The 27,735-nt window shown below is 36.6% G+C and overlaps 3 protein-coding genes across 3 annotated transcripts; 2 read left to right on the top strand and 1 right to left on the bottom strand.

Moving 5' to 3' along the window:
- Nucleotides 1-3,388: 3,388 nt before the first annotated feature.
- Nucleotides 3,389-22,478, top strand: cabp7b (calcium binding protein 7b). Its single transcript, XM_044144609.1, has 5 exons — nucleotides 3,389-4,396; nucleotides 18,619-18,762; nucleotides 18,843-18,955; nucleotides 19,341-19,488; nucleotides 19,599-22,478. Exons 1-5 carry the CDS (start codon nucleotides 4,288-4,290, stop codon nucleotides 19,724-19,726), a joined length of 642 nt encoding a protein of 213 aa, XP_044000544.1. The 5' UTR covers nucleotides 3,389-4,287; the 3' UTR covers nucleotides 19,727-22,478.
- Nucleotides 22,479-23,674: 1,196 nt separating this feature from the next.
- On the bottom strand, nucleotides 23,675-26,356 carry zmat5 (zinc finger, matrin-type 5). Its single transcript, XM_044144607.1, has 6 exons — nucleotides 26,060-26,356; nucleotides 25,405-25,549; nucleotides 24,898-24,960; nucleotides 24,659-24,739; nucleotides 24,231-24,339; nucleotides 23,675-24,123 (listed from the first exon to the last, which is right to left on the bottom strand). Exons 2-6 carry the CDS (start codon nucleotides 25,529-25,531, stop codon nucleotides 23,976-23,978), a joined length of 528 nt encoding a protein of 175 aa, XP_044000542.1. The 5' UTR covers nucleotides 25,532-25,549; nucleotides 26,060-26,356; the 3' UTR covers nucleotides 23,675-23,975.
- Nucleotides 26,255-26,931, top strand: LOC122847165 (cytochrome b-c1 complex subunit 9). Its single transcript, XM_044144608.1, has 2 exons — nucleotides 26,255-26,438; nucleotides 26,600-26,931. Exons 1-2 carry the CDS (start codon nucleotides 26,298-26,300, stop codon nucleotides 26,645-26,647), a joined length of 189 nt encoding a protein of 62 aa, XP_044000543.1. The 5' UTR covers nucleotides 26,255-26,297; the 3' UTR covers nucleotides 26,648-26,931.
- The last annotated feature ends 804 nt before the right edge of the window (nucleotides 26,932-27,735 follow it).

Below are 27,735 nucleotides of genomic sequence, written 5' to 3'. Positions count from 1 at the left end.
ACAAACTAACTTGCTGTTAGCTTCCTTCTTTAGTTTTGGCTCAGGCATAAAAATTCCCTGTGAGGATCATTAAAGTTAAAATTCAATCTCCTTCTAGAAACCTAACAAAAATATCAGACCTGCAATCTAATTCAAGTGCAAAATATGTAATTGTATGTTTCTTTCTCTCATGAGCACTAATAGTTTTTAAGGTAAACTTTTTAGTTAGCTGTTCCAAGAATATCTGAGGGACCTCAAATGACTTCAATGTGTTCTAATAAATCAAGTCAATCATAAAAGCACGCACATTTTTAAAATGCAAGTTTTTGAGAGAGGTAAATCACTTTAAGGTTTTTCTCTGTGTAACATTTCAGATAGGTTCTGTGCAACTCAGCTGAGAAACAATTCACATAAGGAAAAAATATAAAACAATAAAAAAGCTATTTTAATCTTTGTTTTCAGAGATTTAAACAGGATGAAAATGATTCCATTTTGTAAAGGAATCAGTCAGAAGAAGAGTAAAAAAAAAATCCAAAGCAATGCACATTGCTAATACACTGTCACTACCTGGATTTAATTAAGCAAAAAGGTACAAGCCTCCTATTACTATACTGGCTACTATCTTCCAGCTATCAACACGTTTTTACCCCAACTGCTGATATTAGCTTCTTATTTCTAAACAACCACATCAGCGGTTAAGCAAAAGACGTTAAGTCGGGTCAAATCACTGCCATGTATCAAGTAGAGAACAAAAGCCTAAGGAGTCTGCAGAAGCCATTAATATTGGCTCGAGAACACATAACTAAAAACTGGAAGAAAAGCGGGGAGGCACAGGCATTAAAGAAGAAACGTGGCAAAAACAAAATGATTGTGTCTAACAATCACTTTAATGTTTGGTGAAATTACACCAAAGAAAAACAACAGTAGAACTGAGAGAGGTGTTCAATAGTGAAGGTAAGAACATTTTCACACTCACAATGTGAAGGGAAGTCAAAAGATTGGGTCTAAGCATCTGTGTGGTTAGAAGAAAACCTCTAATCTCTGAAAAGCGAGGAAAAAAAGCTACAATTTGCCAGGCATCATAAAGATTGGATTCTGTAGTCTGAGGGGTCAGAATTACCCTCTTCCAGAGAGATTGGGGGCAACAAGTTAAATAGAGGAGCAGATGAAGTGATGGACTCATCACTTCTAGTGCCGACTGTAAAATCCTGTGGAGGTAGAACTAAGATCAGGGATTGTTGTGATCAGGTCTAGAATCAGCTACATTAGTAGTTTCAGCTGACTGTCTAAATTAAAGAAAACCAGGTTATTCCATCAATGGGGTTTTTTTTTTCTTCCTTGATGGAATGGCATATATTCTAAAATGACAATCTAGGATTCATTGTTGAAAGTCACAGTACAACAGTAAGATTTAGACTTTTTGATGTTTTGCAGCTGATAGGACTGCTTCTATATCACATGTAGCACCTCTGTGGTGTTAAAAGAAAGGACTGAAACTGGTTTCACACCTTGACATTTACAGCAGCTGAACGCTTTTGCTGCAAGGCTAGAAGAAGAAGGGGGAAAAAACCACAGGCTTTTACAGTTTCAATCTGTGCCACACTTAATTGTTTAGTTTACATCATGCAGATTACAGTTTGTAAGAGGTCAATAATAAACTGTTTTGTTGCCTGGTGCATCTCTCCTGACGTCTTGAGTCTCTGGGAAACAAAATACAACTCAGAAAGAACAAACTGCTTAGCTGACAGAGGATGTTGTAGCTAAACAGACTCAAGCTTGATTTAATATTCTAACTCATCAGGCTGGTGTTTGATAGCTTTGCTTCAAACTGTTCAAACAGTCCGAATCAACGACCAAAGACTGTTTAATTCTAAAAACAGTGAAGGCTTTGAACTGTACCCATCACAAATGATATTTTAAAATAAAATAAAAGAAAAAACTCCAGAGGCTATAAAATAATAGGGAAACTTCTTAGAATGTGTTTCTTCACGAGATGCATCCTGCACAAATCAAGAAGATGCTTTCAGTATGCAGGACAGAGAAAAGGCTGGGTGGTTGGTCGGTGGTGATTATGGAGGAAAAAGATGGTACAAGACTAGCAAAGCATTTCAAGCCAGCATGGGGCGGTCTGGAGATTTTAATTTAAACCCCCCCACCAAGCAAGTGACGCAAGTGGGTCGGATAAGGAGGACAAAACTACTGAAAAGTGGTAAAAGGCAGGACTGACAGCTCAATACGATTTCCACAAATAAACCACAGATTTCTTTCCCATGATAATGTTCTCACGACAGAGAAAGGACAAAGCTGAGCTTCTCCAGTCTGAGCAGACATTTGTTTAGCATTAAAGACATAAACATTTAAATCAAAATTACCTCCCATTTTCAGAAAATTGATTTTGAGATATGTCTGAGAGATATTTCAGCAGAGCCAGGACAGAAAGCAAAAAAAATTAAAAATTTTTAAATACAGCACGAACAAATGAAGACAATGAGTGGATCATTTGAAAGTGGCCAAGAAGCTGTTTTAGTAAAATCTTACTAAAAAGCAGTGAAGACAATAGAAGCATCTATGCCCTTTGTTTAAACCATGGATGTGGATTTGTGACATGAGTAAGATAAAAATGGTGTCAATGAAAAGCTATCAGCCTTGTTAAACAACCTGCCAAAAACGTTATACTTCGAGTTTTATAGGGACTCTGACTTCACTTTGCAGCAGGACTTGGCACCTGCTCACACCACAACACCATTAAGGATTTATTGGGTATTATCAAGAGGAAGATTAGAGATACAAGACCCAACAATGCAGAAAAGCCAGCTATAAAAGGAAACTGGGCTTCCTTAATAATTCATCAACTAAATTGAATAAATAAAGTTTCTGAGGACTTGAATTTTGAGTTTCCATTAGCTATTAGCATACTGAACAAATTTGACAAAATTGTAGACATATACATTCCTCTCTATTTAATGAATTGATATGATGAAATTGATATTTTTCATTTTATTTACTGGAGAGACATTTGGATGGTATTACAGTTTGTTGAGATGCTCCTTTACGTGAAGTTGAAGCACGTTTTCATCATGATGGGAGAGTTTTGAATGGCAAGACTAAAGAATGATCATTTTCTAGAGCACAGAGTTTTCCATGAGCTCCCATTAACATTTTCCCTTCTTGCTTGTCTGTATGCATTTTTACATGCTTAATTTATGTTGTACCTAATCAACTGAAATGTTTGTGAGGATTGGTGTATCTTCTCTTTTTTGACTCGTTTGCGCTTTGCAAATCGAGTAAGTCGAGCGTCACCTGTTGCAAAACATCAGCACACTTTTGGTGCGCTGCGCATGTATTGTACCGTTTTAACCTCCGCAAATTGGAGGAGTGAGCGGACAAAAACCAGATAATGTTATTCTAGGGGGTGACTTGAGAGGAGGAGCGGCAATGTGAAAGAGAGCACGCTTCATTAGGACTACATGTGGCTGGAGCAGACGGCTGGGCAGAGAGAGAGAGGAGCGCCGCCACATGCAGCGTGTCTGGATCAGATGAGCGGGGGTCACCCAGGATTCCCTTGAAACTGCTCTCCGCGGGGAAACAAATAGGATTAGATGACAAAGATTTCATTCCAGGCTCGTTTACTGGGGTAAAATCAAGGATATCGCTTCCTCTGCTGCTGCTCCATCTGCTTTTACAGAAGCGCACACTCAGTCACCGAATTTTTTGCCTTTTCATTTCTCGTCTTTTGTCAAGATGCCGAAATGGGGGAAGAAAAGTGAACTAGATTCTGCCAGGAACAGACCGAAAGAACAAGATGCGAAATAGGAACCAGTAAGACCCATGGCTGGATTCATTTTGTAGCGATTTTCGTTTTCCAGTTTTATTATTGTTTGCTTAAACTCCAAGGAGAGAGAAAATAAATAAATGTATTCCGTTCTATTTTGTTATATTGGATTTTAGATTACCATCTGGTCGGTGGACACAAGAACACAGAGTTGAGTTCAACAGGCTGGTGAAAGTTTTACGTGCCATTTCTGACAAACCGTCTTTGTTTTATAGTTGACTTTCAGAAAGCTGATGCCAGGCTATGCATTGAACCCAAAGGCCAATTCACAGTCTGCCTTTTGGATACACGCCCCGATTTTCGCTGTTATTATCCAACACAAAGAAGGTGAACTTTACGCATCGTGATTTTCCCAATCGTCACCTGCTTGATATTTTCCTGAAAATATCAGGGACTGTAGCCGACGGTTTGTCAAAACTCCGGAGAGCGAGGCTCTATGAAGATCGCGACACGGTTGTTGCTTTCCCTTCGCAGAAATGCCAGTGCGCGCCGTGACCACCAGGTTCATGTACAAGGGGCTTTGCACTATCCCAGATGTCCTCTCTTACCGGACCCCAGTTCACCTGCCCGAGGACGAGGTGGAAGGTGAGCTTTGGCGCATTTTGCTTAACTGATTGTGGAAGTGTTTGGTGGTTATAACTTGTTGTTGTGAAATTTGAGAGGTGAGGTACCTGAATTCATGCAGCTTTTCAGCACTCCGGAGAGCTCCTCTGGCTGTGCGCTTCTTCCTTTTGACCAAAAAGAAATCTCATTGTGCACAGAGTGTGGAGGATTAAAGACGGAAGAAACAGAAGGTGGATTTAAAGGATTGTGCACATTTTCAAGGCAGGACTGAGAAATTACATGCCTTGAGGTCAGAATCAGTTTTTCAAAGTAGTTTAGATGCACAATTAGCTTTTTAACTATCAGGAAACTGAATAAAACATTTATTCATCTTGCGAGAATTGATTTGTCTGGGGGCAACATCTTAATTGCATCCAGCGTGGTAATAAGTGATTTGGGTTTAATCCAAGTGACAAAACTGGGGGACCAGAAAGAGGTCTGGTTAGTTATTGCTTTGAATAATATTAATCTTCTCCTCCAGGCTAAAAGCAGTGTTACACACCTTTAAAAGGGGGACATGGGAGACTTTTGAATTGCAACTCTGAATTCTTTGATTTTGAGTAAATAAACTTAACAAAAAAAAGTAAGACCAGCATTGTCACGTATTTCTTAAACTATCCAATAAAGTAGAAGCTGCAATTGTAACCCAGGTGCATCTCTGTTAGAAACGGTGGTTTTGTTTTGCCAAGTGGCTCTCAGAAGGAGAAAGCACAGCTGGCAGAGAATAGGAACAGAGCCAGGCCGACTGCAATAAAGAGATTCACACGATAAGATTAGATATCACATAGTCTTTTCCCCCCAATCCTTCCCTTCCTCATCTTCTTCTTCTTTTGTCTATAGGTTGCCCACACATAACAGCATGCCCTTGCTTTGAACCCGTTTTGACATTGAAAATCCACAATCTGCGGTGAGGACATCAATTTAATTAAATGATTGGATTTATGGACAAGCAGGAATTTAGACCAACTGTGACATGCCTTTAGTAAGGACAAAGCGTTTTTGGTCATTTAGATTCATTAAATATGCAGAACAATCAGGCAGGCCAATTAAAACGTAATTTATTTACCCAGAAAATATTCACTGAGCACGTAATGCACAGGTAAATTAACTTTGCTTCGCAAACAGCAATTTTCTGCTAATTACAGGGAACCTCATTCAGTTTAGTTGAGTGAAACTAGCAGGTTTCAGTTTTCTCTCCTCTTTCTAACAGGTCTAAGACTTGTCTGTGGGCATGAATCTGCAAGCTCCCACCTGCCCTTTAATGCCTCTCCTGCACCACCTTCACACACACACTGCAGCAGGAGTGTCTAAATGAATGTTGTCAGCGCTGCAGTCCTTTGTTTTCCAAAGAAAAATTCCAACTTTCTACGAAAAAGATCTAAGATACTCAACATATAAATACAGGAATATCCACAAAATCTGTAATTAATGCAACATAGAAGCTCACTGATTGCTCATCTCATGTAATTACGCTCCTCTAATCATATTTAGGGTAATTGCTCTACCCGTGGAAGGTTTTGGTAGATATTCCCAGTCAGATTTAGCATTTTGAGATTCACCCAGTTAGCTCTACATTCCCAAACCTGATTACAGCACACAGTTAGATAGCAAATAAAAACTCTCATTAATTTCATTCTTTCAATCATGCTGTGATGGCAATTTTTCCATGTTAAAATCATCATTACAGTTTGGGTGCTTGTAAAATCATTTGTTGCCCCAGTCCGTCAAAATTATATATATATGTTTGGGGTTTTTTTCTTACTGTATATGAATAATTTATACACAGACAGTGATATGTGATTAAATCAGCGGGAATTTCTCTCGGTGACTTTGTGGCAGGGACACGTGGAAAATAAAGCCCACACTGACAAACACAACACAAGGACAGAGGGACCTTGCATCCTGTGCAAAGAGAAATGTTGCACAATGGTCAGTGTATAAAACAAAGTGCCTCAGATAAACAATTTCAAGAGATTCATTTTAGAAAAATGGAAATTATTGTTGTGACAATGAGCCAGCAGTAAGTCACACTCTGTATGCCAAGATGTGTAAAACATTATTTTCAAACAGCAGATCCCACAAATGAAAGTTGTCAGGCTGAAGCAGAAGGACGTCTGAAATAAATTAGAAAAAAATATGTATGGACCAGGTCTGTTGCATTTGAACAAATAAACATCAAGCTAAATTAGTACAGAAGGGAAGAGAGTAAATTTAAGTCATATTCAGCTTATTCAAAGCACATATTCATTAATTTATTCCCATAAATTAATGAATTTGTGGAAATTAACATCACTTGACACGGTTCTTTGATATTATTATTTATCTCGTTGCCAGCCCTGACACCTTGCAAAAACCTCCTGGCCTCCAAGAACTTTGCATGCTTTCCTGGTGTATGTGTGGATCCAGGAACTTTGGCTGGATAGTTGACAAGCAGAACAAATACCTCTGGATTTTGTTGATAAAGTTATTGTCTCTTTTCTTGTTTGTTTTCTGTTTCTTTGTTTATCTCTCCATACATACACTTCTTCCAATCAAATTCAAATGGTTAATTTCTTTCTGGTTTTTCTTTCACATTATTTCCTCCTCTGCTTTGTTCCCTAGCAGCTCATTGTGGCAATTCCTCTGTTTGGTTCGTGATTGTTTAATCGGTCAGGACACATGTTGACTTGAAAATTTCTGCCCAGAATCCTTTTTGGGGGGTTTTCTATCGAGCTGTTAATTACAGGTGTTTGGTTTCCCTCTAGGCTGCCTCCTGTGAGTCCTGCATTTGGCACATGTGTTTCTCCACCTTATGACAGCAGTGCAGGCTGGTTCACAACTTGCAAATACCACAGCTGTCACTTTTTGTGCATCTGAATAAATGTTTACTAAATTAAGAAGAGTCATCAGTGTCTCCCTTTTGACACGTGGCATTTTTACTATGCTAGAAAATAATCTTTATAATTATAAGACGTTCAACTATCAGGATTTTTATGACAAGAATTACAGGGCAGCACTTGGTGTAAAGGAGCAGACAATCCGAATATGGAGGCTGTTAGTCCTCCCTTCTCTTTCTTTACATTTCCTTTCTGAATACAGCAAACAAAAGACTTTGTCATAGTTTTGGCTGGACATTTAACCTGTCTTCTTAACATACTGACTCAGTTTTCAAGCAGAATAGAATAGATTTTCAATTATATTGAGGTTTTTAATTAGATTAAGGTTAATTCCTTTCCAAATTTGGTCCGTTTTTCAACAGTTTATGAGTTGATTTGAGGCAGGGTTGACGAATTTCTACATCCTTCTCCTTTTTCAATATTCTGTCAGTTTTGTGGACTCTCCAGTATCAGTGGGAGTTAAACTTTCCCTCAGCATGATGCTGCCACCTCCATTTTTGACAGATGCTAGACTGAAAAACTTCACTTTAACCCTTCAAACACTCTCCTTGTTATTATATCCAAATAACTCAACATTTGCCTCATGTTTTCCAGAGGCTACTCTGCTTCTCCATGTGCGCAGCTGTAAACTTTAGTCGACCCTGAAGGTGGAAAATGTTTTTTATTTGGCCAAAAGGCTTTCAGGGGTCTTGAAACATGCTTTGTTGTGGTCAGTGATGCTGGTGTTCTTCCAGCATCTTCTGGGGTTTACGACGCAGCCAATAAATTATTGAAAAGTCCATTTATTTCAGAAACTTGATCCCTAAGTAAAACACATCTTAAAAGTGATCAATTTTCACAAGATAGAAAATCTGCCTCATCGGAACACATATTATTATTTATTGAATATGACTGTGTACATTGTTATGAAGCACCTTAACCAACTTCCTTTCACTGCGGAGGCTGGTTTGGGTGTGATAATTACAGTCTGCTGTCCAAACCAGGTCTGGTTTCAGAACTGGTTTTGGAAGGGACGAAGGAGACTAAATTTGAAGCCATCAGGCTTTAAATAGGAAGAAATTAAATTAAATAGGAAATTAATGAACTATGCTTAAGAGCTGGTTTTGTGCCAAGAAAGCAGAAATTCAAGTGGATGCTAATTTTTGTGCTCAAATATTCAGCCACAATGATGCTTGTTGGTATATCTACAGTGAGAACAGGACGATTTTGAATAAACTTGTCACAGTATATACATTTATTTGAGTGTAAGTGTAAGTGTAAAATCCCAAATTAATCAATCTTTCAAAAGAAAATGTAGGTTGCCTGTATTTTAATAATCCCAAAACAGCTCAATAACCAACCAAATGAATCTGTCATTAATGTCTACAATCAGTGTCTGTACATTTTAACAAGAATAATTAACTTTTCTCTTAAATGATCACTTTCAGAAGCAGTATTACGTTCACAAATCTGGAGCATTTTCTAATAGAGATAATCTATTTTACTGCGATGTGTGTGATGACTCCTTTTCTAAATATTCTGGGTGGAAACAAAAAAGTCGAATGACAAAAATAATTGGAAAAATTACTTATTAAAAAAAGAGGGCCACAGCACACAATTATTTATTATAGGTTTTAATGCCGAATTTAAATTGTTGAAATTAATAAAACATGGGCGACTATTCTATTTAAACCATATTCACACAGATTATCTCATTATTTCTGGCATCTCAAGCCCTTTGCTCTATTCAAGCTGGCATTTTACATGAATACCAATCATAGGGGTGATAAATTGACTAACACCTCGAGTGCTGCTTCCACATTTTCCGGCAGAACCGTAACAAACACGTCAGTGACAGCAGTGAGGATTAGACTAATGTAATGACCTGATGGGAGAGGATATTGTCTTCACTTGGAGAGATTTAAGGAGGCAGATGAAGTGCTTACAGCGCCTAATGGGTCTGCTGTTTCCAGGGGATACTGTCTGACCAGATGGTTACCTGAGTGGGTCAGCCCAGCGGTGAGGCTTCTGGCCCTTTTCTCTCTCACCTTCTGCACTTGATGCCCCTATCAGAAACCCTGACATGTTTTTGTTTTAATTGTGAAGACACATAACTCTATAAACTTGATTATATTTGTGTCACATGAAAAGAAATATGTTGAAAAGTTTGACAGTGAACCCCTCACATGTAAGAATTGAGTCACAAGTTGTATTTCATTTGAAAAGTCAAAAATACAAAGTACAAAAAATGCCCTCCAAGGATCATGACAGACATTGTAGCTTTATTTCTGATGATCACTGTTATTCTGATGCTCAGATCTACTGTGTCACCCAAATAATCAACTTTATATTACTCTAAACATTAGTGAATGGCAACATTGAAAGTCCCATTTTGTTACACAGAATCAGTTTGCATTTCTCTTTTTAGGATTTAACTATAGGACATTATTGCAACTGTTATTTTAAAAATATTGTAAGTCCATGCAGAATTAGTTTTCTTACAAAACAGGTCAACGATGATTTAGAATTTGTCGTTCTTTAGGATCAATCACTGGCATTTATTGGGCTGGAGAAGCCTGAAAACTAATTGGGATTCATGTCTAACATTTTCCAGATGCTTAGGATTTATTTTTTTTTTTTAACTCTAGTTATGTTATTTGACCTATAAAATGTTTTGGATGAGCACTCTCTCTATATGAAGAGACCTTTAATTAAACTTTTTAAAATATTCAGGCTTTTTATGGGAACTAAATGATGTTCATTTTGTTATTATGTCACATTTATTTGGGATCTTTCCTCTTGATGGAGTGTGGACTCTGCTTAAAGTGGACATCGTTCTTTGCCAAGTGTCTCCCCATTTAATGAGGACTATATTAAAAGCTGGATCTAAAGCCATTATAAATTAGCATCTGGAGAAACTAAATATAGTCCTAATATTCCAGTTAATGTGTGGTGTTAAAAGAGAAATAAACCCTCATATTTGTATGTTACGTCACTGAATGATTATATATTTTTAATGTTTTAACGTTCAAGCTATAAAACATGTTTCGCAAATCCCGCCTTGATTAACTCTTCAGGAATATTCTGCAATTTATTCAATTTCCACACAGCCCCACAGAAATTTGTCACGGCAATTTGACGGAAAAGAGCAAGCCCAAATTCTGACATGACAGTAAAGATAAAGAATCCCATTGGATTCCACGCACTAAAATCAATAACCTGCATTGAACAGGCAGACATGTTAACTACCGCACGTGTTGACACAGATAAGCCTGTCGTTTTATGGCTGAGCAGTTGTGACTTCCTGGCATTTACTGCCCAGGAGGAGTCTGCGAGCTTGTAGTGCTCCTTGGTGCATTGATGACAGAGGATGTGAGCAATATTTATAGTTCGCAGCCAGCAGGAGAATCCCCCAGACGTACCGCATTGTAGTGGAGTGCAGTCTTCCACTTTGTATGCAAAGCTGTCCTCTTTTGTGCTGACAAATGCTGCCTCTTTGCAGTAAAATTGGAAGCAGATGAATGTACTGCATTTGTGTATTAATGTATGTTGATGGAAATTTGAACCTTTGGTGGGATTTCCTGTCCAGCTCTCATTTGGTTTTAGTCTTGGTTTATTTCATTGAACACACAACAACGAGCTTTTAAAACTGTGATGTATAAAAATTTAACGCTGTGGCATTTTATTTTGATGTAAAATTTCTGTTGTATTATCAGATGCATTTGATAATACAATAACTCCCCATTTATTTTCCTTTTCTTTGTCAGGTTCTCATTTATGAGACAGCATTTAACTCATAAAAACATATCTGGCTGCTGGACAAGCAAATAAAATCTGTTTGTGATCTTTCTGCACTGAACAACAGCTGGAGTTCAGGCAACCCATAAATACCAACTTATGACTGTATGAGAGGCACATAAAAGCGGTCATATATTGACCCAACATCAAACAGGCTTTTTATTAGTGTCCTTCAGCAGGACAGAATCTGTTTTTACTCTGTTTTCTGAACATTAATCAGTGCACAATAAACTAATATCTTCTAAAAAGCTAATTTGACCAAAACAGCAACTGCTTCACAAAAGTATAAATTATTACTTAGCTAGGGGAACATGTGAAATGTGTGACTTGTAATCATAATTTGAGCCTAGTGAGAGCACCAGGAGGTGAATTCAAATACTTTTTGACAGCAGGAGATTTTTTTAGCTGCAGGCTTCCCAAAGCACAACCTCTTACTGTCAAGTAACTCTGTATGAGTTGCTTATTGTTGGAGGGAATTACATACATTTTGTGGGGAGAAAAAAGGAGAAGTTATCAAATTAAATATTTTTACTGCCATTATTTGTTTAGGCCATTGAAAGATAATTTGTCGCACCTTTACAAAAAGATGGAGACAAATTGGTTGCTTTCCCAGCTTTAATTTGAGTGTATTTATTCATTGATGATGAGGCGAATTCCATGTTAAGGATTATTTATTTTTAACAAAATAACAGATACAACACTTATTGTTACCCCTAACAACAACTTTAAAATGTTCTTTTTAGTTTCTGCTTTCCTGGGATATAAATATGACACGACAAAGATTTCCTCACTCACAGGAGATGTGACGCTGTGGGCCTGTTTCTCATCCAAAGAACCTGGTAACATTTCTAGAGTGCATGGCATCACAGATCATTTGAAACACCAGGAAATGTTGATGAAAAGTTAGGTGAAGCGTGGGAAACAACTGCATGATCTAGATAAATTATCCAATGAGAAATAGTTAAAGATACATCTCACTGTTTCAACAGCTTCATGAAATATTATAAATGTTCCATCCTTTTGGCACAAATGTGGAAAATATTGTTGGTCTGCATTACAGAAATTGTGCCTTTGGATTTGTTCTTTTTTTTTTTGCCATTGAATTGATTAACTGAAATTCAAGGATGAATCACACAATTGAAAACGAAAAGCAACAGCAGATTTATTTAAAATCCTTTAAAGATCTTCACCCGGAAGCAAACTAACTTCACTTGAAAATGAAATTTTTGATTAGCAAATTTGTGGAGGGGAAACAGCTTTCAGCAATGTAATAAAAAAAGCTCTTTATTAATGTATTGGATAATTTAGCAAAGTCCAAAGAGACTCCAGCTCCCTCCTCAAAAAAGAAATTTGACTTGGCATCTACTACTTGAGCTGTTTCAACTAATAAATGTATTTTATTTAATACATTTTCTAGCTATTCTGTTGATTTAGGTCTTGAAATAATTAGCTTTCACCTAAACATAAAAGGGGTCTTTGCAATGTTTTAACATTTTTGTAACATTCCCAGAATCGTATTTATATGGATATAGAGTTATTGCATCTAGACACATTTTTGCAGCATTAATTGAGTTGTTTCTGCTGTCGCTGCTATTTATTTATGACTCATGTTTTCATCTCAGTTCTAATCAGAAAATATCGTGTCAGGACAAGCCTTTGACTCATCTACAACTGAATATATTTATTATGCAACTTTTAGAGGGGAAAACAATCTTCTTCTTAAGTGACTTAACATCTCCTCTGGATGTGAAAGGATGCCTTTTTGAAGGTTTTAATTTACATCTCTTTCATCTCTTTAAAGAATGCCTTTCTTCTTCCTAAGACTGATCTTGTTTGATCTTCACTGAGCACAATTAACTGAGGGAAATTATCCTTTTTTTTCTAAGCTGCTGTTCAGTTTTGAAAAATGAACAGATAATCTCATTGCTAATCTAGTTAAGAGTCAAGTAAAGTTGACACAAATTTGACATAAAACATTTTGAAAAGTTTTTGTTGGGTATTTGTACAGAGAGTAACTTTTAATGCTTAGCAGCTGCCTGTTGTTGTTCTCTTCAGTCCGGGTTCCTGTGGAGCAGAGACTTCATATACCTCCTGCTGAATCGAGTCTATTAGGGCATCGCTCAGTGTCATGATCGTTAGTGAAGGTGAGGAGGGTTTTATGTAGCAAACTGGACAGTCCCAGTGGGGTGTTCCCGATGCTTGGTGGATGCCTTCTCTCAAGGATAATGTTTGCCGTTTGTTTAGAAGTCACCAGCTGTCACAGGGATTTCCACAGTTTGCATTGCAGAGAAAAGGAGTAATTCAAATCACAAAAGTCAACAATATTTATAATATACAGTATTTTATTTCTGTTCATTTTAATCACTGTGTAAAACAGCTTACAGAAAACTGAAAATTTTGTTTCTCAGAAGATTTGAGTACTTCTTTGGACTAATAAAAGGGATGGATGATACAGAAAAACATATTCAATGGCCTATTCAATCATGGGAAAACTGCTGACTTGGCAGCTATCCAGCAGACCATCACTGACATCTCGGGGTTGAGTTAGGAAAGGTCATTGTTTAAAAACTGCGTGCTATCTAAGCACATTAATAGAAAGTTAAGTGGAAGGATAAAGTGGAAAAGCTCCACAAGCAGCAGGGATATCCTCAACCTTCAGAGCCTTGTTGACCAAAATCAAGGTGTGCACTGCTAGAGGAGCCAGAACCACCAGAAGAACCACCAGACAGATCTATCTTAACAAGGATAGAACTGTACAACCAATTGCAAAATCATTCCTAATGCAGAAAGAATATGTTATCACCATGTTATATGTCAGGACAGTAGAGAAGACTTTTTACTTGAGAGATGTCCTGTAAACAATCATTGACGCCCTTAACAAGGAGGATACAAGCCAAAAAACGTCATTTTTAAAAAGACCAGCTGATTACAGACAATGGTATCTGAGCATATTGAAGGAAAAGTGTGGTTACAAAAGGTGCACAAGCAATGGTGATAAAACTGGGATCAGTTTTATAGCTGATCCCAGTGATACTTCCTGATAGCCTTTTTCTGAAAATTTTAAGTGTAAGAAATGAATCGGTGTGAGCCTTTAATTACCCGATGAATAAACTTTTTTTGTTGTTGTTCTTTTTGGGGTTGTTTGGTGTTAGAAACTAAAAAAACTATCTTCATTTTGACTTAATTAGACAAGAACAAGCTAAAATTGTAAGCAAACAATATTACAAGAATATAATATTGGTCCAATTTGGTCCCAATTTTAGTGCAGTACATTCCAGTCCAGCTGATCATGTAATAATTGAAAGGAAAGCACAGCTATCTGGACTGAGTCCCTGGTAATTCCTAATCCTGACCAAGCATGTGGTGACAGTGGAGAGGAACTACTTCCTGTTGGTAGGAAGAATCCTCCAGCAGTAACAGACTCACTGTGAGCAGCCATCTGCTGCAAGCAGCTGGTGTTTTAGAGAATAGAAAGGAGTCAAAGAATACAGACATACCGCTCCAATAGCTACGTTGGTGTTTTTGTTTAAGAGAGAAGATAAGATGGCTGCTTTTCAGGTATGGAGGCACCAATCCTCAATCCAGCTCAATTCCTATTCCACATTTGCATACATTCCCCTTCTCTTTCTTGTCTTCTGGCCCTTATTCCTGTCAACAACAACACAATCATTAGAGTTTCAAGTGTAGTCTCCTCTCCTTCATCTGGCTTGAAAATCTGGGATTTTCCCAATAATCTATGTCCTTAGGACTTGATGCCAACTGCTAGTCTGCAGCAGTTGGCATCTTGGCATCAACTTTTAATGTGAGCCAGTTTGTGATTGATGTTTTCAGCTTCAACTTTGTGCAGCATTAATCGGACCGTGGGACGTGAGAAAGGTCACTGCGATCTGTTGGTCTTCATGTTCAGTTTAAGTTCAAATGAAAGGTCACATAAAAGGTCACCAGATTTATTTTTCCTAGTGTTTGAGACAAAGTGATTGAAATATACTCGAGGAATATAAAGAATAAATTGTCCTCTTTTCTCTGATCTTTCTCGACTTACAGATACAGTCAAATAAAATTAACAATTCAGGAAACAATCAGCAATAGGACATTTTAGAAAGGTTAGTGCTTTTATGTTAGTTGGAGAGATTAAAGTGCTTGCAGAATATTCTGAAATAAAGGTAATCATTTGATACCAATTTTTAATATCTCTGAATGTTTTAATTGCCACTAAATGTAAAGAAGCTCAACGATGACATCACAGTTATAGAAACTTTGTCATTCAATTGAATCCTTTTTTAAGCATCATCCAGGTTTCTGAACACACAGGAATAATCGGTTATTTTTTACCACGGAGAGAAAAAATGTGACCTTCCCCTTTTCGAAACTCACTAATTGGCTTTATTGGATGAGTTTAGTTTCAAGCGTAAGATTAAGGGCACTCAATTTATACCAATTGTTACACCCTGTCAACCCTCTGCGCTGATACGTCACAGTTTAAAACAGGTTATACAGTTTATTAAACTGGTAGAGTAAACCAAGTTCCTCTGACACAACCACACCACTAACCATTTTTGCACTTTAAAATAAAAAACAGATGTTTTTGTTATTTTCCCAACATAAAAAATCCATAGAATTACATTGTGAGTGTTAGCAAAACATTGTCAACGCTTCAGCATTTTTGCTCTCATTTCATTTTTTATCGTACTGGTTTAGTGCACTGCTATTTTTAAGTACTTCAAATACAGTAGAACAACTAACGGTATGCTTTTTTTTTCTTATTGTCCTACATTATTATTGAACCTTTTTTCTAGAATTTCTGAACCATTCGTCAGTGGATAGAACAGTAGTTTTGTTTTTTTTCCCCATTTAGACCTTGAGTACAGTTTTAGATGCTGATGCAGTTTTTTGTAATTCATTGATTCCATACAGAGGAAATGAGCTGGCCTTGGCTTTAGATCACTGAGCTGCTGAAAGCTTGTAGCACTACAAGGTTATGCAGATTGTCAGATGAAGGACACAATCAAAGCTGAGTGTGTTGAATGCAACCTCCCTTTTTAATTTCTGACATTTCTTTTTCTTTTTATTCTATTGTTATTTACAGCTCTATTTGTGCTTTACTTGCACCAGGCTTTTCTGCTTAAGGAGTTTTAATGATGCATTAAAAATGTAATGTTTTATACTCTTAAAATATGTTGAAAGGATTAAGTTACTTTTTGCTGTGATTTTGAATTTCAGTTTGCTCTGGTAGCATTTGTGTTCAAATAAAACATCAGAAACGTATTTAAACATTTATATCTTGTAATCCTATAATTTATCTTAATCCAACAGAAACATTTGCTTCTAAAGCTTTGCAGTTATTTAATACTTTCTTGAAACACATAAACACATCCATGTTTTCCTAATAAAAGCTGCTATCTGTTTGTCCTTCTGAAAATGCTTCTTCACAAGTAAATCCATCAATACTGTGGCTGCTGCCCAGCTGGCTGGCTAAATTCATTATTTGATGCTGGCACCAGAGGTCGCGACACTGAATCTCAGATGGTGCTTCGGGACGATAAGGAAACTCAAGCAGTGCTCTTGGCTGTAATTTAGACAAATATGTTACCCCTGATATGTCAAGGTACTGTAAAGACCAGAACCTCATTTACTCACTTTTTGTGAGTAAATTATTTTTGTCCAGTGTATAAATTCAAACTAGTACAGTGCGCCTCAAACTATCTGCTAAGATCCAGTGATTTATGTACACACATGATAAATTGTTCCTGTTTCTTCACTTGCATGCAAATTATGTTAGCAAAGTTATATATGCGCATGTAAATGAGCTCTATTTATTGTAAAAAGCACTCAACTTGCGCACGGTTTAGTGAATGTCTATTTTGGAGCCAATACTTAAGAAAGAAAAAGTCCAAACATTTAGGTAATTGTCATCTTGAAACTTGATGGCAGAGAATGACTAAGCCCACATAACTCATGCATTAGACTGGGGTAGATTTGATGCATGAATTCAATTTTATTGTCTGTTCTTCCTATCAGATTTTCTTAGCTGTTTCAGCCCATTACCTGTTTATTAACTTACTTAATATAAAAACATGGAAAAACTATAGTTTCATTGACTTCCAGTACAATCAAAGATAAAGCTCCACCTTTAGCCAGAGTCTTTTTCTATATAATTTTCTAAATTTCTCACATTCCTGCAGAGTAATCGTTGTACCATTCTTCTTTACAACATTGCTCTTGTTCATTCGGAACACAAATTCAATCAGGGAGAGACTAGGAGTTTGACTAGATCATTGTATCACCTTTTTTTCCTCTTTTCTTTTCCAGAAAAGATTGTTGAAAATTAATTGTTCTGGCCTCAGATTTGACTTTTGAACACTACAGACTTTATTTCTCCAGATTCTGTCAAAGAACCCTAAATCTTCCCTCTTCCACTGCTGTGCTAGATGAAGTATTGATCTGGTTTGTTTTCACCAAGCATGTTTCTATGCGTCATAGCAAGCCTAGCATCTTTGCAAAGATTGATATCTGTTTTAAATATGTACACTTTTCAAATTGGGTAAATATTACCCTATGACCCCTGCCAGATTCATGGGCAGCAACAATTGCTTCATTGATGTTTTCTTTCCTTCTTGACGTTGTGCCGACACATTCTCCAGGTAATACATGCACACTTTCTGGCAAACAGGTAATCAAGACATTTGATCAGCAGTGTCCGCCTTCTCTTCTCTTATGGAACAAGGATGGATGTATGTTGGCTTTTTTAATCATAAGTGAGATCATTTATTTTTTTGGAATCCAATTTCTGTTTTTTCTTTTTCTTTATGACTATTTGAATCGACCAGTTTGTTTGAGATCCTGCACCAATAAGAACCAGTACGGTCCATGCCTTTGATGTACAGCTCTGCTCTTTTTCACCACTTCAAACAGAATGCTTTGATGTAGAGCAAGAGGAGCCAAATGTAAATTTTCCAGACTTATTTAGAAGGTTTATAGCTAATTAGAAACAAATAAACCTTCTCAATGCTTCCTGTTACAACCAGTATCAGCTTAGTCATGGTGACAAGTGGTTCAGTAGGTGCAGCTTATAAATGTGGACAAAACAATCTTTAATAGCTGTAATTAGCAAGAAAGCTGCCACAAACAAACAGTTTATAAATTGTTCTTTTTGCTGGAATGACAGGACAGAAGGACAGAAGTCAAAAATAATACTGCTAAAACTCAAGCACTTTTTCTTTTCTCAGTATAAGCACAGTTTGCCTTGCTGTAGAGATAGCTGCTAAAGGAACTTAGAAAAGCAACAGTTAAACTTGTAGGAGCTCTTATCATTAAAATGAGGCACATATGCTTTTAACTACACAGCATGTTGGCTCAATGAGGGAGATTGTGACCAAAATGAACTGCCTGAAAATCTCTGCAAAGGTTGCATAATCCACTGTAAACCTCTAATTTAAACAGTTTGTATCTGTATATATTACCCATCATGTGTGACTGAAACAGCTTTAAAAGACTGAAAAAAACCCCGCCAATATGAACTAATAACACCTTGTGAATATGCTTGTTCCACAGAGATTCGGGAGGCTTTCAAGGTATTTGACAGAGATGGAAACGGCTATATCTCAAAGCAGGAGTTGGGAATGGCCATGCGCTCGCTGGGCTACATGCCGAATGAGGTGGAGCTGGAGGTTATCATCCAAAGACTTGACATGGATGGTCCGTCTCTTACTCTTTTTCTGCTGCATACCGTCTCATACATGAGCTCTGCTGTGACAAGTTTCTGTCTGTTTCATCAGGTGACGGCCAGGTTGGCTTTGAGGAATTTGTCACATTGCTTGGTCCTAAGCTCTCTGCTGCAGGAATGCCTGATAAGTTCCACGGCGCAGACTTTGACTCTGTGTTTTGGAAGGTAGACTCAGTCATCGCCAGTAATTTAAGGAGTAATAATTTAATCAATTAGAGTAGGCTGCTGTACTCATGCTGCAAAATTGTAATTATTACAATAAATTCTGCCAGTCATTCTGGTACTGGAATTTACTTATTGTAATTTTAACTTCAAAAATGTCCTTTTAATCATGCAGCACATTTGATCCAGAAACAAAATTTCATCAGCTGTCTCTGGAAGATGTGAAAAAATTTAATTTGAAAGAATCTGAGACAGAGCTAAGACAGAACTGAGTTCCTTTGTCTTTTGAACAGTGTCTCAGGCTTGTCTTTTCTGATCAAAGCTGGTGATCAGGGATGGGAGAGTGGAGGGGAAATTTCTCCTCCTAATTATTTTTCTGTGTTCCCAGTGCGACATGCAAAAACTGACAGTAGATGAGCTGAAAAGACTCCTGTACGACACTTTCCGTGACCATCTCACCATGAAAGACATTGAGAACATCATCATGACTGAGGAAAACCACCTGAACAGTCCAGAGTCTCACGTAGACATTGACAGTATGTCTAATCAATTTCCTCTCTTTTTTTATCTTCTTTGACATGTTCAAGCTGTGTTAAGGCTGAGTGATGCATTAATGTTGTTTTTCTTTTCCCAAATCTCTTCACAGCAAGCCCAACGCAGCAGGAAAAACACACATGTGTGCGTAAAAGCCTGATTTGTGCCTTCGCGATTGCATTCATCATCAGCGTCATGCTCATTGCAGCAAATCAAATGCTCCGCAGAGGAATGAAGTAAATTAATGCTGCCAGCAGGACAAAAAGGGATCCTATGTTGGGGGAAAAGAAAACCATTAACCAAAAAATGCTCTCATTTTCTGTTTTACATCATAGTTGAAATAATGCTTTCACAGCCTTTCTCTACAGCATTAAGGATCAAATGATGTCACACAGTGGTTGTAAAAGACCGCTTCTCACAGCTTACCAAGATGAAAACGAGAAATGAACTACAAGGGCTGATTAGTGTTACCAACATGCTTGGAAAAGAAATTAGAGCAGAAATCAGAATGTAGCTTTAATACTCTGGAGCTGAAGCGTAGCTGTGGTGCATAAAATCCTTCAGTTCTGTAGTGAAGCATCTGTCCATCTGGAATGCACCAAATAACCAAGTACCAATGATAGTAATAAAGCAATAATAATGTGAACCACATATTGTTTCATTTTAGGTTACAGTAAACCCAGATTCCACTGCACATTGATTGGTACCACTGGTTTAATGTTTTTGTATTTTTTTTGTCTTACAAATTTCAATATCTAGGTAAATTTAATTTCCATCACTCTAAATATGACTTCATACACAGGTATAAAGCTTATCAAGGTACACGTAATCCTTAGTATTGGAAAAATGGGAAAACATGCCAGTTAAGTTAGAAAGATGTGTGTTTTAGGTTAGGTAATGGTTTTTTAGTCTCCAGACCTTCTGGGTGTTGTGGTTTCTTTATGAGCTCTATTCAATTCAGGTCAGCCGACAGGTTTTCTAGACTTTACAGTAAGTCTGGACACTGAGATTATGGTTGGTTTAATGTCTGGTGAACCACTTTCACATCTATTTAGGGTTGTTTTTTCACTACTATCTTCCTGAAATCCAGATTTTTGTTTAAAACAATCCAGTATTTCATACAGGTTGAATTAACCTTATTTGTCAGAATTCCAGTTGTTTTAAGCATTTTGGTTGCCAAGTTTGTTTTTTTCTACCAACTATTTTCTTACTTATGAAACACATCTGCTTGAATGGCATGTCTTCTTATACTTCCTATTTTGGCAAATGAGTTTGTTATTTGTACTCCAAAGAATATAAGGTTATCAGATATTCTGATCAATTGAATAAGTATAAATTAATAAATGATTTTATCAGATTTATTTGTGGGAACTGTCAGAGGTGTGGCAATTGGTGTAGCAAATACCTGTAAATTTGAGATATTATTCCCACCAGGGAATAAATACATAATAAAAAGCTACATTTTTATAAGGTTTTCAGTGTTAGATTATGATATTGCAATAAAAAAAAATTATTTACTTTAAGGCCTTTCACATCTCTTGAACTGGGATGCCAGTAGGTTTTGAGGGTACTGCTAAAACTTCACATCCCAGACAAGTGTTGATCTCTTATCCATCGCACAAATCAAGAGATTTTATGCTCACAACCTGCCTTCAATTCATTCAAATCCCAGTTTGCACATTTCAAATCTGTGCATTTATACCACACTTTCAAAATGAGCATCAGCAAAGACAATTTAGCCGCAGAGTGACCCATTTACAATAAATAGAACCGTGTTTAGAACATGTATTACCTGTAATATTTATAGCAAATGAATATGATGTATTCTATGCGGCACACTTGCATGTCAAGAAATAAATGTGTGTTGTACGTGGGTGGTATAGATCTTTGAGGTATATGTTCAAATACTTATGCAATTTGTTAAGTGATAATTGCAAAAAAATTGTGACATTTTCTTGTAAATGTCATTTTTGTCAATGTGCAAACAATATCAAAATACTAAATTCTTTGCAGTATGCTGTGAACAATGATTTTACATATCATGGGGGGAAAAGTTGTTTTCTGGCTTTTACATAGAGTACTTAGACAACATACTATTTAATTATATGACATCATTATATTTTCTTATACTTGAATGAAGTATACATTAAATCGATGTTATTTTGTTATTGATATATGCATAAAGTTTTTTAAAAACATATAAAAAATGCACAAAAAAATGATGTGTCTGGACATTCAGATACAAGTTCTGTATATTGAGGCCATGCACTTACATTAGCTTTTAAGATTTGTTAACTTTTAAGGTTTTCTTCAGATTTTACTAAACAATTCTTATTTATTTCTTAAGTCAGTTCAGTTTCTCAAAGCTCTACCACGAAGTGAACAGCATGGGTAGGTGAGAATCACTCTGGCAATTAGATATATATTTTATCCAATCTAGCAGTTTGGTGCAAAAAAAAAAAAAAGATTTATGACATTGCTTTACCTCTTCATGTGAACATATCATGTAAAAATGAGTGTTGTGTGGATATAAAATATAGCCACCGTGCCAAATATTGTCCAGTGATGCACTGTATTAACAAATATTGTCCTGTTTTATGTGTTGGTGTACTAATGAGAGGATTACTTTGTTAACAGGTTGTCCTATTTGTTGTAATTGTAACTGGATTTTGTCATTCTAGAAACAAACCATGTTCCACTGAAGCAATGTCACTCCAAAAACTCCTACAAAGATATTGAGTCTACTTGGTGAAAAATGATTCAGACTTTTGAAAGGATTTCTGAACAGCTAACTAAAGTAATTATTTTAGGTCAAAGCATTGTGCCATCCAACTGTGATACATTGACTATGATTTTTTACAATATAAATAAATATCTGCTGTTTTATTTTATTTTGCCTCTGTAAAGATCACTGCATCAATTTTTACACTATTGTAAGTGTTGTCAAGATGCATGTAGTCCAATAAAAACAAGTGCAATAATAAAAATCTTGTAGCGCCGTCTCTACTAAAATAAATAAATAAATAAATAAAGGTGAGAAAGCTGCAGAGGACATTTGCATGCTGTCAAATCAGAAAGACGAATGATTCAATTATGAAGGGAAAATATGATGAAAATTGGACAAATGCATGAGACCTGGGGTTAGAAAAACATTGTGATTCTGAATATATTATATATTCAACCATTTTGGCCAATAAGCTATCACTGTTGCATGAAATAACAAGTGCAACCATCAGCAAAGCCCTAAAATACATAAAACTGCAGTTATTAGCTTAGTCCATAGGAAGAATCATAGATTGAAAAATAACTGGCAGGTTTTTAGAGCTTTTTTAAAACAACTGCATATTCCAAGATCATCCGTTCAAACAATCAATCATAGGTAAACACGAGGTGTCACCACAAAGTCCAGAAGGAGAACCAAATTGCCAATCTTGGAAGAAAAAATTGGTGGAGATGTGCTTGAAAAACTCAGGAACCATAAAGGATCAAGCCTATTCTGAAGTTTGATAACCAATGTCATTGTTCATATTGAAACAACATTTACGGTCTCATTAATTAAAAGGCACAAAAAGAAAACAAAAAGCCATTGGCTTCAAAATAAATGGCTTAAAACTTGACTGAAACTTCCAGCTGCCCAGAAGAAGGAACCAATTGTAAATGGGTGAATTATTTGTCTACAATAACAACAATTTCCAAGTATGGTGGTGAAAGCGTCATGCTATGAAAATGAAAAAACAAAACACTTTAACAGCTAGACGACCAAACATGGACATAGACAGATATTCCAACAAGGCAATCCCAAAAGCTAATCCAAACATGAGTTGGAATAGCTTAAGTTTGCTTATATTAAGCATCTGGAATAATCATCCAAAAGCCGAGTTTCTGGTTCAGGTTTTAAGTTGGAGCTGTGCCAGAAAACCAGACAATTTAAATTAACTCTACAAATTCAGCTAACAAAAATGTTAGAAATATGCAAGCTTAGAAAGCTTATCTCAACACCCACTGAAAAGTTAAAGTACATGAGCGACAAATTGATTGTCAATTCTTTCTGTACCAACATGATAAACCATCTTGTCTGAGTTCACCTGTTAACCTAACATGACTGTTTCTTAACTGTGAAAGGAAGTCAGTTCCTTTCAATAGCACCTGCATAATCTAATAAATACAAATAAAACAATACACATTTTGTAATTTTTTTTTCTTTTATTAGTCTTCACAATAACTCAAAATTCCTTACATTTTTTGGTTTAGTTTAAGCAATGTAAATATTTGTAAACAGATGTATTTCAGGGGATTCAAAATATGTCTGCTCGATTCTTGCTCAAACTTCTTCTTTCAATCTGAATTTAGACATTTAGGAATTTTATAGCAGCTGAAAACATGAGCACATCCTCAAACAAAAATGTGAAACAATCTCTTTGAAATAAATGTCCCTCTAAAGACATCATATACTTAGTTGTTGGGATCTGAACCCTGGAATGAATGTCCTTCAGCCCCACTCGCTGCTTGCGCTGACTCTCCATCCCCCTGCAGGAGGAGGCAACAGTGAGGGTGGGAGGTCAGGAATGGAGAAGAGTTGTTGAGGAATATCGCTTTCTGCTTCATCCTCCTCATTGTCCTCCTTGGTTTTCGAGTCTCTGCAGAGATAAATAATTAAACGACTGAATTCAAAATGAACATGACCAATGATTAGGTATGCGAACCATGTAGTCCAATGTGTTAAAATGAAAAGGAGTGCGCATACCCTTTGCTACCAAGAGCTGCTTGCTTCTTTTCCCTTTTGGAGAGCCAATCCTCTATACTTCGCCCAGAGATGATTCTGTCCTCAAAGTCCTCTTTGTGTTGTCTTTCCTCTTAAAATAAAGAAATATTGCATTCATTACGATACAGCAGTTAAATGGTTTTCTATGGTTTTCCTTCATGTAACCTAGAACACACTGCACATTTGTGTTTCGTTAATATCTTTGAATATGTTGAGTATTTTGTTAGTTTTTGTGTAAATCCTTTATTTAAAAAAAAATTAAAACCGCATTGCCTGTCGTGTCAATAGGATCTTGTTTTAGTAAATAAGACCAAAACTGGTGTTATTATAAAAGAAACCATCACTTCTGAAATTCATATCTACACCTAAAATCATATGGTACACAGCACCACCTTGTGGCCACTATTTACCTTCCATGTGTCTTTTTAAGTTGAACAGATCCTCTTCAGACATGTGAGAAAATCTGCAGTTTGGGCCAAAATCACATATTCCTGAAGGGAAAAAAATCCGCAAAAAAAATAAAAAATACTGTGAAAAATAACATAAAATTTGATAATGTTATCAAATATGATTTGATAGTAAAATTTAATAAAAAAATTTTTTTGGAGAATATTATAGTTTGGGGGTTTTTTTGGAGAATTTTTTTCACCTTTTTGGAGAAACTTCCTGCAGGGTTTCTTTATTTGTTCATCATGGAGAACAGCAGCAGAATCTGTAAGGATTAGAAAACAGTTCTAAAAACAGTCCATTACAATTTCTTATCAAGCTTTGCACTGTAAATGTCAATATTAGGAATGCCAAATAAAAGCTCATATATATTAGTCTTGCTTATTATCTATGAAAATGAAGAATTCATGTTCTCCCAATTCTGGTTGTCTTTCAATAATATATTCAAACTAACATAGTTAAACTTTGATTTAACTCATCAATTCCATGTAACTGATTGTAAAAATAAAAATGTGCTGCAGACTCCTTCATAGAGGTGGCAGTTTAGAAGTTAATAGAAAAACTACATATTTGTGAGTGTGTTTCCTGGTGGGATCTGTTTTCAGGTAATTGTCCACTGATCAAATGTTTCTAATTTAGGAGTTAACTAAAAAGATAAATAGAAGAAAAAGCACATCAAACAAATGTCACGAATTCCTCCTCATCTCACCTCTGAATTGGTCAAACCAGGCCTTCTTCGCTCTGTGATGCTGAACCCCATTTAGATGTTTCTTCCTGTTGTGCATGTTGTCCTGAAAGGATCGGTCACAGTAGTCACAGTAATACCTCTTCCCCATGGTGCTCCAATCGGAGAGCTGTCAATAGGTGAGAGAGTAAGCAGAGAAAAAAAGATTGAAACAGAAATAACATTTCTGCTACATTATGGTGACTGAAGATTTCCCTCATTTGTCTTGGCACATCAGCTTCTAGATATAAATAATAATATTAAATAAATATTTCCATCAGTCTCTGTCAAGAATTTAGACAAACCAGCCATAATGACACTGAATTGTTTCAAAAACGATTCATAATTTATTACAAATTAGTCAAAAATATTTTCAAAAATTATGAATTGGGCCCAAAGCAGAGGTCAACATGACAGACTTCAACTCAAGCACAAACTTACCTAACAAACAAGACATTAGGCGAACTTAAATAGTGGCTAATCAGACAAATAACGAACACACAATTCTTAATCAGCAAACAAATACTGGTCAAAACAACATTAAGCGATTTTAAATTAAACAAATATTTCTGGAAAAGTAGCTGCTTTTGGAAACCATCTTGTACATCCAAATGGTTTACTAATATGCCTTCAGACATACCGTTAAATGTTAATTGTCCTTATACGGCACTGGTAAAACTCCACTGTGGCTCTTAAGCGTTTTCTGTAACATGCACCAACATTTCAAAAACAAAAAACAGCTTTTCTGCGGTCATTAAAACATGTATGTAGCTTTTAGCTGGTAGCTGTGCATACGCTGGGAAAACATAAACCTCACTAAAGGAAGTTGTCATGTGTATCCACTTCCGCTATTGCGCAGTGCGCATTACACCGACAACATGGCGCTGGCTAAGACCGTCTACAATCTCCTCTTCAGGAGGACGTCCACCTTCGCTGTGACCATCATGGTTGGAGCTGTCTTATTTGAGCGGGTGTTTGACCAAGGCGGTGACGCGATTTTTGAGCAGATGAACCGCGGGGTAAGTCCATCCCTGGTTGTTCTTATCGGTGCTGACCTTGTGAGGAAAGGACGAAGCTAGTGTTAGCTTAGCTTGGCTAGCCGAATCTGTTAATGACTGTTGGTTAAGTTTCGCCGGTTTTTATATAGTTTCTAATATTACCTCATTGTGACTCGTTACAGAAACTATGGAAACACATCAAACACAACTATGAGAACAAAGAAGAGTAGGACGCCACCCTCGGTTTTATAAGGCTGCAGTGCTAATGTGTTGTCTAGTTTCCATCCCCACATATTCCTGGATTCAGCACCTGAATGAAGCAGCTGTCATCTTGGACAATGTGCACTAAGTCATGCCCAGGCTGGAGGAGGCGCTGAGAGGACCTGCGGAGGCTGAAAGGCTGTCCCGACCACCAGGGAAATGGATCAAAGCTCATCCTTTACTTTGCAGATGTTTCTGTTGATTTCATTACCTTCAGATTGTAAATTGTTATATTAAACATGTTTCAATGTCATGCAGGGTTTTAGTTTTTTTTTCTTGTGTTCTTGATAACTTAAATGGCTATGTAAAATTGCCAAAGTGTCTCGACTGCATTTGATAAAGTAACTGCTTTGTTTGCCAACCTTTCTCTTACAAGAAAGCCTGTTATTAACTAGGTTCCTGTGCAGTCTGGAAAACTATGGGATTTGATGCCTGTCTTTCCCTAGTATGAATAAGTAGGAGGAAATAAGAATGTAGTAAAATATTTACATCAGACTATTCTCTATCCCATTGTCTAATTGCTACATCTTTGATGTCTCCCTCATGACGTGATACAGTGGCTTTAAACTGATGGGGTTATGAAAGTAGAGTATTGCTTAAACATGGAAATGGTGTGATAAAACCCCTGGTATAACTATGACATTGAAACTCAATACATGCTTTCAATAACACTAACCATAATATTTTTGCAAAACAACACAGAGGTCCAATAATTTAATTTATTGCCCAAGTAAAAATTACATTAATGCAAGGTAACTGGTAATAACGTGAGATTGGCCACACCATCTGGAGGCTTTGCATGCAGGTAAGTATTAGTCCTCCAGGTGTCTCACTAACACTATGTGTAATAAAACCCATGACAGTTCTAGCCATGGTTTTCTAATCACTTATTTACAGTCTACCTGTCTATAGTCTAAGAGAAAGTAGCACCAGTGTCCAGATGAGCACTTGCATTGAATAATACATTTAGTTTAGGCCAGAACTCTGAATGCTGACCTAGATAAAAACGCAACAGACCAATAAAGTGTCAAAGAAAGATTGATTTAGTGGTTGTTCC

This window comes from Gambusia affinis, linkage group LG17 (assembly GCF_019740435.1).
Source record: "Gambusia affinis linkage group LG17, SWU_Gaff_1.0, whole genome shotgun sequence".
NCBI classification, from domain to species: domain Eukaryota; kingdom Metazoa; phylum Chordata; class Actinopteri; order Cyprinodontiformes; family Poeciliidae; genus Gambusia; species Gambusia affinis.
Note: the sequence above shows the minus strand (reverse complement) of the source record. Positions and strands in the feature narration are given on the sequence as shown.